General features: G+C 45.6%; 2 protein-coding genes and 1 long non-coding RNA gene across 3 annotated transcripts in view; 2 read left to right on the top strand and 1 right to left on the bottom strand.

The window, feature by feature from the left end:
* Positions 1-211: 211 nt before the first annotated feature.
* LOC130146229 (RH-like protein) lies at positions 212-9865 on the bottom strand. Its single transcript, XM_056332188.1, has 10 exons — positions 9627-9865; positions 8186-8360; positions 7818-7968; positions 7004-7145; positions 4565-4725; positions 4115-4252; positions 3768-3898; positions 3082-3161; positions 1892-1965; positions 212-1255 (listed from the first exon to the last, which is right to left on the bottom strand). The coding sequence occupies exons 1-10, from the start codon at positions 9754-9756 to the stop codon at positions 1229-1231; spliced, it is 1209 nt and encodes a 402-aa protein (XP_056188163.1). The 5' UTR covers positions 9757-9865; the 3' UTR covers positions 212-1228.
* Positions 9866-9975: 110 nt separating this feature from the next.
* On the top strand, positions 9976-12123 carry LOC130146231 (uncharacterized). Its single transcript, XR_008820828.1, has 3 exons — positions 9976-10230; positions 11226-11399; positions 11507-12123. It is a non-coding gene; the product is annotated as an uncharacterized LOC130146231 (long non-coding RNA).
* A 1644-nt stretch (positions 12124-13767) lies between these two features.
* Positions 13768-17012, top strand: part of MACO1 (macoilin 1) — a 29118-nt gene continuing 25873 nt past the window's right edge. Inside the window, exon 1 of the mRNA XM_056331301.1 lies at positions 13768-14081. Within this exon, the coding sequence (XP_056187276.1) occupies positions 14002-14081 (80 nt within the window). The 5' untranslated portion in view covers positions 13768-14001. The remainder of the gene's footprint in view (positions 14082-17012) is intronic.

Genomic DNA, 17012 nt, shown 5'->3' with positions numbered 1-17012 from the left:
GAACAACTGTCCGTTCCCCTGCAAGTCATTTTTGGTTACATGAAACGTGTCTCACACTTCTTGAACTGTTCTAACTTTGCTGAATCCCTAACGAATGAACGGCGGTCAGCATGCCTTGCTGCAGTGAGTGGCAGGGAACTCACGCCTTGTCTTCAACACCGTGTTTTTCCTCATTATTTTTAAGCCAAGTGTGCGGAATAAATAAAAACAATCAAATTTTGACTTTTTTATTAGGTAAGCATTTTGGAAAGAGATTTTTTATGTCAACTATTTTCAAACAAAGAAACACAGAGGACCACAATCCGTTTAGAAACAAGGGTTCGCTTGCCGATTGGGCCCTAGCTCACGCACCAAAGGCACTGCTCATCTCTGAGTAAAACATTTCCATGTACAACACTTAGAAACTGGGTCTTAGCACCGGCATGGAGCAGCACCGAGGTCCCTCCTTCACCTCTGGCCGACCGCACCGTAGGGGCAGCCAGAGCCTTTTGGGCAGCTGACCCACGGCAGCGCAACCCAGCACTGCACGGACAGGCTGCTCTGAGGTCTGCTGCCAAATCTTAAATACGAGTAAATGTTGATTTCAGGGGCGCTGTCGGCAAGAAAAACAATTTTAACTTCTTGCCATTTGAACTTCCAAATTGCCAGCCTGAGCCAAGTAATTACAGATTTTTCTTTACGCAGTCAGATAACTCTTAAGTTCAGCCTGGCAAGATGCAGAATTCTGGCCCTGATCCAGCTCACTCATCAAATTCTTGCTTAACAAGGCCCTCAACAGAATTAATTCAGCTTAAAAACAACTACTTGAATGCTTCACAAGATAAGAAGTATGTACTCCTTGAAAAATTAATACTTTACATATTTTGGCTTTTAAACTTGGAAGCTAAAAATAGTTAAAAGTTCCCAAGCATTTCAATCAATAAGCCATTACAGCAGTGATGCAGCCAGCTTTTTTTTACATATCCTACAAAAATATACTTAAGGTAAGATAAACAAAGCAGAAAAACTAAATCCATGGTAGAGTTGTATCTGTAAATTTACACCCTGTATTTTTCAAGAACTGGAATAGTTTATTATTCATTTTTTGTGTGTCCATTGGAATGGCTTTTTTGAGCCTGAGAATTGATGCTTAAGTGCTCTCTCTCTACCCATCACAGCTATTCATTTCCTCTAGTGACAAACAGGAAAATCTTAATCTGGGTCAAATCTGTCACCTGGGTTCCTCTGTTCAAAATCCAACAGCCAAATGGGGAAACTGTGAAAACAAACATTCTTGTATCAGAACATTTTATGCAGCAAATCATCATGCAAAAAAAAAAGGCAATGGAAAGCCTTATTAGAAGCTTCTTTGCATCCGTTTCTTTTTTCTGTAGTTCAGAGCATCACATAGAGCACCTAAAGGTGCCCAAGGCCTGTGTTTGTGCATTGGACTGAATAGCCACTCTGCACCCACGAAGGCCAGGAGGCTTGGTCTGTTTTCATCAAAAGCACCCTTCAGTCCGTTCACTGGCTTCTAAAAATCCCCCTCAGGCGCTGCTCAAGCCTCCTCAGGGGCTGTGTACGCAGCACGGTGGCCAGGGCTGTCAGTCCCAGAGGATTTTGGAACCCCTGAGGTGATGTGCTACAACACGATCGTCTCAGACTTTGCCCTGTGCCCACCAACGGCTCTGCCAATCCTTGCTAAAGATTAGGATTTATCACTGATTTATAACGTTCAGGCTGTGAATCAGCTGCGGGAACAGTTCATCCATTTCAAACACGCCATCCAAAATGTAGAGTGAAATAGAATGAGCTCCCTTTGGTTTTTTAATTCAAATACCTACAGTTCTTCATGCAGGTCGAGAAGGTGCTACGTACACTCCCACACATTTAATTTTACGTTGAAACTTACCTCCCAATAAAACTGGTCATCAAAGTACTTTGATACAGGGATGGTCTTAAACAGTTTGAGGCTTAAGATTGATCCTGTTTGTAAAAAGACATATATCCAACATAAATACAGACATCAGGGGAAAGGTAAGGTTGTGTGTAACTGGAGGTTTCTTAGTAACATGCACCCAAATGTAACAGATTAAAATACAAATTCAGAACTAAATGCTTCAGCAGAGCCCCTTGACTCAAGCTGACCTTAAATACAAAGCGAGAAGCTTGCCAGGATCAAGGCTTGTGTTATTAAAAATTAATTACTCTAGGTAAAAATGCATTAAACAGCCTGCCAGATTCTAAAAATACATCCAAAACTATTAACTTCTGGCATGAAAAATGCTTGTGTATTTAAAGCAATCGGGCTTATCAGCACGGTTAGTTTGGGATTTCAGATGGATACACCTAGATTTTTAAACAACTGGTTAAACGCTTTATGAATCTTTTAGCTGAATCTTTTTTAAAAACCTGCTTGATTAGCTCAACTTCTTAATTACGCTTAGGGTAATGCAAAGTTTTCAGATCAATTAAAGCACCAAAAAAAAAAAAAAATCATTTTAGAGTGTATCGCACAGCAATTTTCATTTGCCATTTTTCTTTTATTCAAGACAAAATTAACTACAGAAAACCAGCATCTGCCATAAACCAGAACGTCACATGGGAAACACATGAGCCCTGACGATCCCAACCCACAGTGATCAAAGGCCCGAGGCTGAGGCCAGCGAGCTACTGTTGTTAGTGAAACAGATTCATACCAACTGGCCTAAAAAGCGACAAGCTTTAGATAGTGTTTTTCTGTCACTAAGACGAGACCCAAATGTAAAAATATTTTCATCCTCACACATCTCCTGTCTGAAATTTGAAGGCAGCCGTTAAACATCTGTTAAACTTCACCAATGAAAGAATGGTGCTACTAGGTTATTCATGTTGAATACATCTCTTCTTCAAAACAGGCTTTGAAGAGTTCCTGGCACTCATGTTTCCCATGGCTGCTTCTACGAATAATTTACCCATAGAAACACACTTCAGAGCCCCAGTTAAACCAGCTTCTTTCTGCCAAGGGCTGCACTGACACGCTACCAGGTGCCATAAGGTGACATCCCCCTTGTCCCCAGGAAAAGAGGAAGACAGCACTGAAACATGGTTTTCAATACCGACCTGTAATAAAACCCGTGATCAAGGCAACACTGATGGTCAGGCAGAAGGCAGCAATGTGCACCACAACAGCATAACCCAGTCTGAAAAGCAAAACAAGTGTTTAACCTTTTACAGTTGCTGATTTTAGCATTAAGACTGTGAATGTATCTGTATCTACATAGCATTTTACATCAAAAGCTGTCATAAAAATTCTGTTATTCTCAAATCTCGCTGCAGCTGCAGTTAGATGTTTTAAGAGATCCTTATCAGAATCCTAATACAGACATCACAGGACATATTTTGCCCTTAGAAACCATCACTGTGGTACTAAAACTTAATTATGTGTCTGTTTCAGTAAGAACATGATGAGAAGTGTAAGGCCCTTAATGCTGTACTGTGATTCATTCCTCTGTAAACTGAAAAAATAAGAGAACTTCCTCTATCACACAACACTGCTGTATTTAATATGAAACAAAAAGGGAGACAGAAAGCAGGACCAAAACCTAATATTAAAGTTTTGATCCAAAGTCTGCTCAACTATGAGAGTCTGGTTTAGTGACTCTTGGACATCAGAGATTATTTAGGTGATCTGGTATAAAATGATTTATCTGTGATGATGTTCAGGTTTTCTGCATGTATGAGGACTTTTCTCAGAGCACACTACAATAATGATTAGCTAAACTACTTAAGAGCAAGAATTTATGTACCTTGGTGAATTAGTCCCATTGTTTACTATGAAGAGAACTTCCTGGACAAAAGCTCCAAGCACACTAGGCAAACCAAAAGTGAAATGAACTCCAGAGGCATCATGAATCTTGAAAGCAGGATTCAAGCATCTCTGGGAAGAAGGAAAGGTTTAATTGATACACAGAAACGCCAGTTGATAACAGCGTACTGTCTATGGCAGACCTAGAAAATGAACTTCAGTCTTGCAAGCTGCAATCCTGCACTCTGCTTTAATCTCTTTGAAAGAGAAGTTTCGCTTGAGGTATCCTACATTGGAAAAGAGGTTTATATAGCTTATACAAAAACAATTTCAGGTTGCGAGTACTACCTGTAAACAGTAAGATCCCAATACGGTTATCACACTGGCAAGCTGACCCAAAATCATGGCAATCCAAGGATACTCGATACTCTGTGCTGTATAAGCAACAGCGACCCCGCCAGCTAGCACTGCACTGCGGATATGAGTCTGTAAAATAACACAACAAAAACCTGGAGTGAGAATTCATTCATCACTTATAGCAGCCAAATATCACAGACTGCTATTCTCGTGCAAGTGTGATCTCTGCAGAGCAAATCTGGGCCTCTGAATACTGTGATTTACAATCTGAGAACATAATTTCTAAGTTACAGCTTCAGCATTCTGCTTGGGAGGCTAATGATGGCCGTCAGGCTGAAAACCTGGACTTGTTTTTACTTAACAGCTATTATACTTTCAGTGTATTACTGACAGTAACAAGAAAATACCTTCTCCACGCAGTCATTTTCCCTCATGTCTTACCATTCTGAATCTCCCATCCTTTGTGGTCAGAGCAGATAACGCAAAGGCAGTTACAGTACTCGCTGCCAGGGCGAAGTAGGTGTTGCAGATTGCTCTCTCGTTGTGGTTCACAACTAGTATGGAATTGAAGCTTGGCCAGAACACCCAAAGAAAGAGAGTCCCTTGGAGACAAAGACAAGCAACTATCATTACTGGCTCTAAAACACCGTGAATCCATCACCGGCTGTCTCAGGCAGGCTCCCACCCACATTTTGCATTCACTATCGTTCCCACGCTGTAAACAGCTCACATGGTACAAGTCACTAAAGAAACCCAAAGTGCACTTTGGAATGTCTTTTACCTTGGCTGCTAGCATGACTGGTACTGATTGTCTGTCCTCCTGGCAGCGTTTGGAGAGACAAATAGGATGGGCTGGATCATAAGAAAGGAATCCTCTCTACCTCTGCAAGGGTTACTCCAGAGGAGGGCTCAAGGCCTGAGCTGAGGTGATCGTGCTTCACCAACTCAGCTCTACACAGCTTAACTTTCTTGTTATTTGTAAAAGAGTTATCCACCAAAAAGTGACTCTCTCGCATACGGGTCCAAAAGAACAATTCCCTTTCCTCCTGTAAGGTCACTGCACAGTGTCCCACTCACGGCCACACAGCCTTCACCACCAACAGGAATGAAAACAGATTCTTCTGCTTCTGTGACCTAACTGTCGGCGTTTAGGAATCTCAGACTCCACAAAACAAGTTCACTGCTTAGCAGGATAAATCTTTTTGTATGTGCATATGGGTACGCGTGCACAGATCAACTTCCAGCCAGCAGAGGGAAGTAGGTGGCCTCATGCTCAGTCAAGTTGGACCACACATGCCCATCTGTGCCGCTGGCCCCTGAGCTGTGCATAGCTCTAACTGCACAGACGACGCGAACAAGCAAAAGTTCATTTTGCCTTGTCCAGTCATTATTTTCGCTGCCCAGCCAGCTTCCATAGCTAATCTTCTGTTCTCCATGCCACAGAGATACCAGACCCTTGTGTAATTCACCTGACAGTAAAATTTGTAGTGTTCTAGTTCAAGTCAAGTCTAGTTCAAGTGACACAGCCATTGTCACTATAAAGCACAATGGTTAAATCCAGCTTCTAGAAACCCTGACAGCTATTGATTTTGTACAAGCTTATCTTGGCTCCTTGCAATCCAATTTCCATTGCTAATTTTCACCCTTTCAGTGCGCTAGGGTGGTGATAACCACGCTTCTCGGACAGGAGAGGCCATTTTGGCAATTCAAAACCTACGGCAGCAGTGAGGACTGGTGGAATGAGCTGTACTATGACAATCTTATTCCACTGACTAGGTAGCTAGTCAGTCATTAAAAAGAAAATTCTACTAATTCCACTGAAGCATTCTTATGAGTATTTGCTCAGCTACAGAAATAAAACAGTCACAATGTGAGTCCAAATATGGGTGAAGACCTCAGCACCCTTCACACAACCCTCAGAAGCAGGATACAAAAAGGGACTACAAGGAATCTGCCTGTTCAGTTGCTCCTTTCTACCCACACTACCTCAGGAACTGTTAAAGATGTGGCAATATAATTAACTCCAAATTGCAAGCACTTGGTTATAGCAAGCTGCACTGAAATTATAATGAAGGCGTAAAAGTGTCTCTATGACTTAGATTAAAATATGGATCTCCTTGAATTCTCCAGCAAAGCAAGAACTCCAAGAACTCAAAAGAGCAGCATTTAAACATCTCTTTCCTTCAACTGGGCAAAGACTGTCCAAGAATTAGACTCTGTAGGCCTCTGCAGAAAGATCTTAGTTCAGACAGTGGCCGTTACGTAACAGGAGCCATGATAACAAAGAAACCAACCTGCTTCTTTAGGAAAATGGACAGAACTCCTATACATTCAGCCTATCATCACTCGGTTCCTTTCTTGCATGCCTGTCTGTACCATATTCCCCACCCTTCATCAGGCTTTTATCTTTTCATTTACGTTACTAGGCAGGGACTGCCTCTTTATATCTCTGTACAGCACCTTGCAAAACAAAACTGAGCCTTGGCCCCAGCTGGGAACTGTAAGCTCTACTGCAATACCAGTAACGACTTGGTGCAGAGGTCCCCTACCATCATGCCTACAGAAACCCAAAGGGGACAACTTAGCTGAGAGAGGGAACGGTTAACCGGGCATAGCCTTTATGCTGAGACTGACAAAGCAAACTAAGCCACAGCCGTTGCAGGAGTGGCTTATATGCCTGGTAGGAAACATGCTGAGACTCACCAACTCATTGTCAGAAACCACGAACCACAGCAGCAGCAGCTTTCTATGCTTGGCTGCATTCAGACCTGCATTTTGGATGCAAAAGCTTCAGCATGCTGTGGCCAGCCCCCAAAAACCTTCCTTATGTTCTCACAGCAATCTCTTCTTCCAACTGAGACATTAAAGCAGATGCCTTACCCAACATTGACAACAAATCCGACTTTGGGGTACTCGCATTCTTCTCAGACCTCGGTGATGGCTCAGAGAAACGTGAGGAGATTGCCAGACCAAAGTAGGCTCCAAACAGGGGAGCATGCATCACGCTGATTTTGTCCGGAACCTATATCAATAGAATAACCCAATTTGTGGTTTATTTCAGGCCACAGGAAGCTTTTGATGTAGCTCCCGATATAGTTGCTCACGTAACCTCCCTATAAACAATTTATTTTCACAGTCCCTCAGTTTATGCACAAATTATTTATGCGAGATTAACTTTGAATTCAACACATTTCATAAACACACAATTCATATACAGAGTTTAGGGTATGTTTACATTGTACATAAAAAGCAGGTCTGACTCTGCTGTCCAGACTGGGCTGGTACACCATTCACACTGGAAATCTTCCAGACTGAATTGACACAGGAAGGGGGTAAAATTTGAAGGCAATTAGTGCCTTAGCATAGGTCAAGGCTTCCATTCATGTGTTGGGGATAGTCAGGCCACGGGCAAGGCCAAATGCTCTACATCCCAAATCCATCAGATCAGATCAGCTTTTAAGGCCAAGTATATAGATATAGGCACAGAGTACGGAGGCTTTGGAGTTCCATGTGCTTAAGCATAGCCCCATAGTCTGACTTAATCTCTTAATGAAAACATAGCCACAATCTAACTGACATGAGATAAAACACACTGATGTTCCTGTCAGCAGAGCACTAACAAAACACCAAAAGGCAACATTCCGAAGTCCCAGAGAAATTTCCCCCCATGTGCCTGGAAATCATGCTACAGTACCTGCAGAAATGTGCTGTTGATCCATCTGCTCATATGGAAAACTATCATCTCCACAACTGTCATCAGAATTAATTGCACAGGATTGGTCTTCCCAAGAACAGTTCCAGCAGAGATGACCACAGCAGTCACACTCACAGTGGCCTCTGCTACTCTGCAATAAAAGGAAGGAAAAAAAATAACTGTATCAGGACGCCAGGGCCAATAAAGGAAGAATGACAGACAGCAAAAGTATTTAAAACTGAAAGCCTTCTAAGAAGTCTGCAAATGACTATGCTAATTCACAAATAGGTCCATGTAACAAGGCATTATCCTCCACAAAGAGCAATCAGCAGTTCTAGATTATTCCAGTTCTAACATGAACTAATTACCTGTCCAGAACATTTTTGTATGGAAGACGGAAAAATAAATCTATCAGCATGGAGCACTGGACACCAAGTACAATGATCAGGAGGTTGAATCCAGTGCTGCTAAACTCATAACGTTTCAGAAATGCCAGGAAAAAGCCAAATCCAAAAATCACCATCTGGTTGACATCTTGAAAAGCTGCATGACAGAAAAGACCAAGAGAGCAGTGAAGTTATTAATGCAGGCTGGTTAACAGGCATTCTGGTTAAAAAAAATTAATAAAAAATCACAATTAACTGAGAAACCTTCAGATAAAAAATTCAGGTGCTGTTATTATTTAGTACTTGTAAAGAATTCCAGAGCTTTCCTTCCAATCCATAAGTAATCAGAAAAACAATACCCTTGACCCTGAATTTAATTTTAGAAAATGATCAGAATGGATGCCATAGGATGGGGGTTGAGGGGTCAAAAAGCACAATAGAAATGAAGCATGTTTAGCAATGAAATTTGGACATTCCTTTTTACCTGAGGTGAGTATAAAGAGCTTAAGTGGACTTTTTAGGGAGAGTTACTGTGAATTAGTGCTGACGCTTTCCTTGAGGGCATTGGGAAAGAAACGAGTTACAAAGAGAAACCCGTATGATCTTCTCATCTGGGTACAAGGACCAGAAATAGCAGTAGGAAGAGTTTAATATGGAAACCAGCACCATTGCATGAAAGGTAGAGGCTGTCCAAGACACAACCTCTTGGATCTGCAGGCCGGGAAGCCTCCCCCGGGACATGCTAACAGTCATATTCTCATATGGTTGTGCTGGCCTGCACCTACAGCAAAATATCAAACTGCTAGTAAGTAGATGTCATTTTTTGAGCTGTAAAACAGGGAGGGTAACACAAGAATGTCATGAGGATCAATCAGCTCATATTCACACAACACTAAATACGTTACACACTATGGCTGTAACATAATCTGCTAATACATTCCTTTGATCAATGCCCCAAATACATCTCCAGAATATAGTTAAACCCTTAATTCCACTGTATTAACGTCATCTATTTACATCAAGCTTTCAAATGGAAAATATTGCCATCATACTGAAATTTTACTTTGTAGGACAACAACGCCGTTGCACACCAAGACCTCACAGAGGCAGATGCTTAACGCAGAGCAGTGCCTGCCCTCAGAGATTTGTTACATTCATAGCAGTCAAGATTACCACAAACAGGCAGCTGAAAACAGATGAACAATGCCACTTAGCATCACTTAGGTCTTTGTTCACTGTTTTTGCTTTGATACAAATAAAGACACACTATACACAGCAAGGTATGTAAGAGTACTTAAAGGGCAGTAAAAACATTCTACTTCTCACTAACAGATCCACAAACCCACTGAACCCCATCTCTATCGCACTGTAAAATAAAAGCAGGCATTAACCCCTACTTTCACAGCAAGGCTGCTGATCTTACCTGGGTAGATTTCTGACTCGTCTGGTATCTCCCCTGAGAAGAAAAGGAAAAAGAGGATGATGAAAAAAGCTTCCAGAAAAAGGAGCAGCCACGGCACGTTGATTCGGAAGTTGCGGTAATTAGAAGGCATTGTGCACTAGACTACATTAAGCACAAACACATTAATATTTTTTTCTATAAAAACAGCCCAGTAACCTCAAACCAATAGAAAAGGAGGTACGGGGAGAGGGAGGCCAGGAATAAAAACTCAAGAGAGATAAAAAGCCCAAAGAGGCGTCAACAAGGAACAGTTTCTTATCTGTGGCATGTCAGGAGCCCCAACTTACACAACTGACATGGACTGAACTCAACAAGTACTGATGAACACAGACACATCAAGCTGTCAAGACTGTAATGCTCCAGGATTCCACACATCCAGTACTTCAGCTACTGTTCAGCCTTACGTATCAGCTAAGTGGCAAGAAGAACACGGACTCAGAAGAGTAGGACGTTGAAGATTATGCAAAACCATTATTTATTTCCATTGCTTCTATCCATCCTAGACTCAAGTGCCTTCAAATTAAAGGTCGCGGAAAGTCCTGTTGAGATTCTCAGTGATGCTCAGGTTGGTTGGACTATAGCTCTACACCCATGACCCATGACAAATGTTCTCGTACACGAGCAATCCAAACCAATGCCAGAGAATCGAGAACCTCTGGACAGGTAAAGGAGATGTACTGTTTCCTGGGTCTGTTGGTTACAGTCTGGCTATGGAAACAGCTACAGCAAAAACTCTGAACGCCCTTTGGAATCCCCAGCCCGGGAGGTTGCAGGCAGATAGCACTGTTCACAGCGCTGCAGGATTTTAATTGAGAACCAAATCGCAGACCTACACCCTCCCAATTCTTTAATTCAGATCTAGCCTTCATCCAAAGGCATATCAACTTCTATTACCGCATTGTGGCTACAAGCTACCTGTTGCCTTATGGGTTCTGAGCCTTTGGGTAAGGCACAGGCTTTTTTTATTTGTTGTTGTTTTTTTGAACCAGGAGCCACTAGAGCGAGCATTTTGGGCATGTGGAATTCATGGTGGAAGCTAACTATGCTCAGTATACCCCTGTGCACAGACATCATGATTTGTTAGATAACGATTATTTGGTTGTTGAGGACAACTTCTGAATCCATCATATGGACATTATTATCTACTCTGTATTCACCGTGCTTTTGGTAAACCGAACCGCCTTTGTTCAGGTAGTCCAGGAGATTCAAGTACTGTAATTACGCCTCAGACTTTCTGCTCTGAGGCCATTTCAAACCGAGCACTGTGCTCGCATGCTGGGGTTTGAGATAGTAACAGTGCATAGAAATGGGTAGAAAGCCACCTGCTGGTGACAGAAATATGTATCAGACAAAAACATATGCAGAAAAATTCCAGTTCACTGACATTTCAGGACATTCCTCCTGCAAACGCAGGCTTTATGGCAGAATAAGTTTTCAAGCCATCTACGAAAGGTCTGCGTCTGTGGTGATACCTTCTTCACGTGCAGTATCAAATTGCTCTACCAGCTTTCATTTAGGCCTAGTGAAACCATAACTTAAATATCCTTACTGTCATTTCAGAAACTCCTAAACAACATCCAAAGGACTTTCCCCAGCCAGCACTGCTCTGACTTCAGAAAAGTCCCGATGCAGAAAGATCGATGTTCATCTCCTTTTTATGGGAATTCTGTGATCACGTGCATAACTCAGAAGGAAACAGAACACCTGGTAAACTTTTTTTTAGGCAAAAGAAAGGTAAGAGCTGAAACAGCAGTTTATAAATTGGTGTAGCTAACTGGTGCAGCATCTTTGCATAGTTTATAAACGCAATGTATCTGATTAGCTTTCATGTTTCCTGCAAGGCAAACCCCTAGGACACATACCCAGGTATAAGAGTCGGTCTAAAGAGAACAATATTGTTTCAACATTGCCGACAGAGACCTGGAGATGGAATGTGGTCTTCATGGACACCAAGACACAGAGACCCTGGGAAAGAGAACTGCACGGTACGAGGAGTACTATGCCGCTCCCTGCAACTTGGGATTGACTAAGGCCACATAACAGCCGTCCAGAAGACGGATCACAACTGTGGTCATAACAACGAACCAGAAAACAATACAAGAATAGGCCTCCTGGTCTGAAGCTACCCACCTCTGGAGCAAGATAACCTGGCTCGAGAGGGTGGAGACTGGCGGAAGTCCATGGACCAGAGGAGGAGCAAGGTGTGTTGCTTGGCATAAAAAGATGCCTTCTTAGCAACTGAACTTTGGAGATCTTCCCCACCAAGGATCACAATTGGAAGGACTGGCAGGACGCTGCCTGGACTTGGGACCATAGGGACGCCTTGGGCCCGTGGTGGTAGCTATAATCCTCTTTTCTTTTCTTTTTACTTTACTTTTTATTCACTTTCTGTCTTTCTACCTATCGCACGCCGCTTTACGGGCAAACAATAAAATTGTGCTGTTTGATTGAAGCATAACCCCTTGGCGTGGTCGCCTTGATTTTTGCGCTTCGAGATCACAGTTAACGAACCATCACGAGTCCACTGAGTGGACCGCGACACCAGGGTAGAAATGACCCAGAACTCCTTCCACCATTTTGCCATGGTCAAACGAGCACAATTAGCTCTTCTGGCACTTGTCAAGTGTTAACGCTCAGGGAAAACACACCAAGAGCTAGGAATTTACCCGGGTTTACCCTCAGGATGACGTGCCACACTGTAAATGCTGATGCTCGGGTTTCCAGCTTAAAACTCCTTCCCAAACAGAAGGACCTAAGCTCCATGATCTCAGACAGGGTGAAGTACAAAGTAACTTTCAAATGAGAGCTCGGCCACCAGCAAGCCGTGCCCATGGCCCCAGTGCGCTCCTCCATGCCAGCTTTAGCGCCAACTGGGCCCCACGCTCCTCAGCCTGCCAGCACCGAGTGACCCCTGTTCAGGGATGCCCGTTATCCCCCAGGGAGGCCGGGCAGGCTCACGGCACACAGCCCCGCTCCGGGCGAGGCCGGAGAAGGCGAGGAAGTGATTAGAGGCGCGGGGTGCGCCGGGCACCACTACCCCCGAGTCAGCCAACGGGCGGGCGGGGGGCCCAGGCGGGCCTGGCGGCCTTCCTCAGGCTCAGGCGCCGCCATCCACAGTCCAAGGCGGGCCGCAGGCCTTGCGGCGGGAGTTCTGCTGAGCGACCCCGGCGTGCGGTGGCCCGAAACCCCAGCCCCGGCCCGGCGGGGCTGCCCAACCGTGACTAGGCAGCCCCGGGCGGCGGCGGCCGCAGAACAGCCCCGCCCCCCGCCTCCCATTGGCTGAACACCGGCCCCTCCCAGCAGTCCTCCCTTAGGGACTAGCCTTCCATTGGCTGAGGGCTCGCTTCCCTCATGGCTTCTGATTGGCCCATCCCCAGCCACCGTCCGTCTTTGGGCCGATCGGGGAAAGAGAGGCCAAGTCGCCCCGCCCCCTCCCATTTCCTGCCTCGCAATTGGGCCGGCCGCTTGCCACTCTGTTGTATGTGTCCTTTATTGGCTGGAGGAGTCCGTCAGTCAGTCGGGGGGGGTTTACCCTCCGGTGAGTTGTTAGCACAGGGGCGTGTTGTGGGGGAAGTACTTGGCGCGACGAGATGCGTTCACCTACCTTTGTATTTAGACTAAGCTTTCCCAACAGCCCATTTGCTAGCAAGGCTGTCAATCTAAGGTGATGGGCGGTACTTCAGTATTACGGTGACAGAGGAAATTGAGCCCTCCTTTTTCCGTTTCCGAATGGATAGCTGAGCTGTCCTTTTATTTTTATTTGTCTCTTCTATTGGGCAGTTTCTGTGTCGATCACAAGACAGGGCGGGCAGTAGCCCAGAAGAGCAGCAGGCGGGAGGAGAACAAAACCCGCTTGGGGATTGGCCCACAAGCCATCAATTCACAAGTCCTTCTCTTTGACGGGCTCTCCCGACCGTCAATCAAAGGAGTAGGCGGGCCACCCGACCAGGGGGGCGGGACCGATTTTCTGATGCCGCGATGGGCCTCCTCGGCCGCCCGTCTGCCTTTCCTCGCTGCCGATTGGCCGAGCACGCCGTCATTCAGGCGGGGTCAAGCGTTTGATTGGGCAGTCCTGGTGGAGGCGGGGCGCTACGCGGCGGCTGCGCAGGGGGACGCGGCGGGGAGGGACGGACCAGGAATTATTTTTATTTCTTTGTTTCCCGGGGAAAAAAAAAAAAAAGAAAAGGAAAAAAAAAAAAAAAAGGCCCGCGCGAAGGAACCCCCTGCGGGGGCGGATGGTGCTGCCGTGAGCGGGGCGGGCCGGGGCAGCGCGGGGCCGGGCAGCGCGGCGGGGCCGGCCGGGCCGGGCTGGGCCGGGCCGGAGGCGGCCGGGAGGATGAAGCGGCGGAGCGCGGACTGCAGCAAGCTGCGGCGGCCGCTCAAGCGGAACCGCATCACCGAGGGCATCTACGGCAGGTACCGAGCGGCCGCCGTGGCGGGGTAGTGGGGTAGTGGTGGTGGGGGACGCGCCGGCCAGGTCCCCTCGCACCCCCGGTCCCTTCGCACCCCCGTTCCCTCACGGCGCCCCGCCCCCCCGGCCCTGTCAGCGGGGGCCGCGCGCGACATGGCGCCCCCGTCTCCCCTCAGGCGCTGCCCCGCCCCGCGGCCTGGTCCCGCCGCCGCTAGGCCGCTCCGCCGCCGGCTGCGCCGGGGCCCCGGGGCCGGGGGGGAGCGCGGGGGGGCGGGGGCAGCTGCTGGCCAAGGTCCTGTCGGCGCCGCTCGCAGGGAGCGGCGAGGAGCCGGCGGGAGCACCCACCCCGCCGGGCTTATCCACCCCGCCGGGCTTCGCCGCCGCCCCGGCTCCCGGGGGAGGTGTCCCCAGCGGCTCCTCACGTCTGGGTTCCCCCCGAGGCGCTGAGCGGCGGTGCGGCAGCGCAGGCCGGCACCGGGCCTGCGGCGGGCGGGCGGCAGCCCCTCACGCTCGGGCTGAGAAACTGCGGCTTCAGGTGGCGGTGAAGGGCCCTGAGTCGTGGCCTTTGCAGTGGGAGCGTGTGGGAGCGATAGGTGCAGGGGGGTAACGGCTGGAGCAGGACGGAGGGTGGGGGAAACGCGGCCGGTGTCTGGCTCGCCTCTGACCTGCGGAATGTCATGAAGTGGGATCCACGTTCCCGGGCACGGGACGTACCTCATCGGTGTCTTGGAATAAAGGCATGCTTCCACACGCAGGACGCACCGGAACACAGATTCCGAAATGTTCTGCTTGTTGGGAGCATATTTCAAAGAGTATTTTAGAGCTCTGCCCTCCTGAGTAACTAAGTATACCAAATTTTATATGAAATACAATAATTATATATTTCTGAATAAAGAGGAGTTCTGTTTTAGTAGGGGCTGGGAAGCTGGCTTTTGAAAGTTGTAGTAAGTGTAGCATCCCATCTCCGTTTCTAGTTCATTTGAGGTTTATAGATGCAGTGGCTGGAATCGAGCAAGCTCATATAATGCAGATGTTAACCTTTGCTAAGGGAAACAGTTGGTAAGTGAGGTCTGACTGTAACAAAATTGTCACAATATAGTGCTTATTCTAGTTGTAGTGAATCTGCGCGAGAGTGGAGAATATCTTGTTGCTGTAGAGACTTGGGTTTTGAGAAAATAGTGCTTGGAATGTTAAAGAAAAAAACATCCCCTGCTTAGAAGTTCTATTTAAGATGACTAGTCTTAGGAAAAGAATCAAAATATAAGCAAATCCTTATATAACTACTTAGTTTTCAAAAGTAATTCAAAATCACGTGCTCTCAATTATCTTTGAGGTGACTGGCTGGAAACATGGGGTGAGAGAAGTAGGGGAGACCAGAAAAAGATGATAAGATCACCAGATGATGAGTGCGTTCAGCATGTAGAGCTGTTGTAGTTGTGTGAACAGCTGAGACAGACATCTGGCTTCTTGTACTAACTTCTCCTGGAATGCTTTAGTTCAGAAGTAGGATTTTTAGCCGTTGTTTCACATGACATTTTGATAAACAGTAGTCGGTGGCTTCAAAGTATTGTCCCACAGAAAGAAAAGAGAAGATAGTGTGAAGGCTTGCCTCTTGGGAAATTTAACCAGCAAGAGGTACTTCTACACGGATTGTGGCTCATTTCTTTTGCTCTCCTTCCTTTTTTTTCTCTGCCTCCCATAATTCAAACAGGTAGCTTCTCATATAACTTTAGAATTCTAAATTCTTGTAATTACTACAGTTATTTACTCAACTTATCTTAATTGTTACCATCAGCTTACACAAACCCAGTAAATACAGTTATCAGTAGGCAGCATCATAGTTCTATAAGCAAAGCAGCTAGGCTGAACAAACAGTATGATTGAGTTACTCAACTCCTGTAGGATTTTTGTTTGCTTTTTAAATTAAGACCAATCTTCCCATCCTTGTTCCCTCTCCTCTTTCAATGCTGAGCTAGACACAGCTGTTCACTAATAAGACACATGTGAGTGTAGTTGAGAGCTGCAAAGCTGCAGCGTTTTGGAGCAGGTAAAGCAATGAAGGAATTATCCTGCAGTAAAACTCTGGTGGCAGGGTTCATGACATGTAAATCTGAAGTGTGTTATAAGAAGTGATAGAAAAATAATTTCTAGTCACAGAACAGAGTTAGAAATGTAAAATCCTGGGTTGCATTGAAAAAATGTGTATATCCTGTCTCCCTGAATGTTAATTTTTTTGCCAACTTCTGCAGCATCTTTTTTAACAAGTTGATCTAAGGGTTCACAGCCTTTCTTATTTGAAATTTTACATCTGTAGCTCTTTACTTTCCCCAACATTCACTACCTGAATTAAATGGACTCTTTGGCCGCAGCCCTTCACAAATGCTTTCAAAGTTATTCCTGACGAATCTTCTCCCCTACCCCTTCCCCACCAAATTTTTAACAGTTGTCCTCCCTGTTCTTCTTTAGACTGCTTTTTTCCATTCTGCTGTTTTTCCTTTGTTCCGCTTCCTGCCTTTTTTACTCCTTTTTTCCTTCCAGTTTAGTTTTACTCACCACCTACAGCTCTAAGGTACTTCAGGCTGTGTGTGAGTGCCATGTAACACGGCATGCCAGCGCTGCCGTTAGCAGCTTTGCTCCTGTGTACTGTGACTGAAGCCTTGAATGCCAGTGGTGCAGTGTCACAGTTTCAAGTGAATATTGCTACTTATACTCCGAAAAACCTGATGAATCCCAATCTAATATTATGTGCAAGCATAATGAAGACTTGTGCTATTTAGAAGTATTACAGTGTCTGGGGAGAGTACGTTATTATAGTTAAAACATAACTGTGCTTTCAGTAGATCTCTAAACCCAACAAACTAATGGTAGGAATCGTGAAATCTCTTGGTTTTTTCCACAATGTCCGTTTAAAACTTGGCCTCTTCACATTTTAAGCT

The sequence above is a fragment of the Falco biarmicus genome, chromosome 3, assembly GCF_023638135.1.
Source record: "Falco biarmicus isolate bFalBia1 chromosome 3, bFalBia1.pri, whole genome shotgun sequence".
Classification (NCBI taxonomy): domain Eukaryota; kingdom Metazoa; phylum Chordata; class Aves; order Falconiformes; family Falconidae; genus Falco; species Falco biarmicus.
Note: the sequence above shows the minus strand (reverse complement) of the source record. Positions and strands in the feature narration are given on the sequence as shown.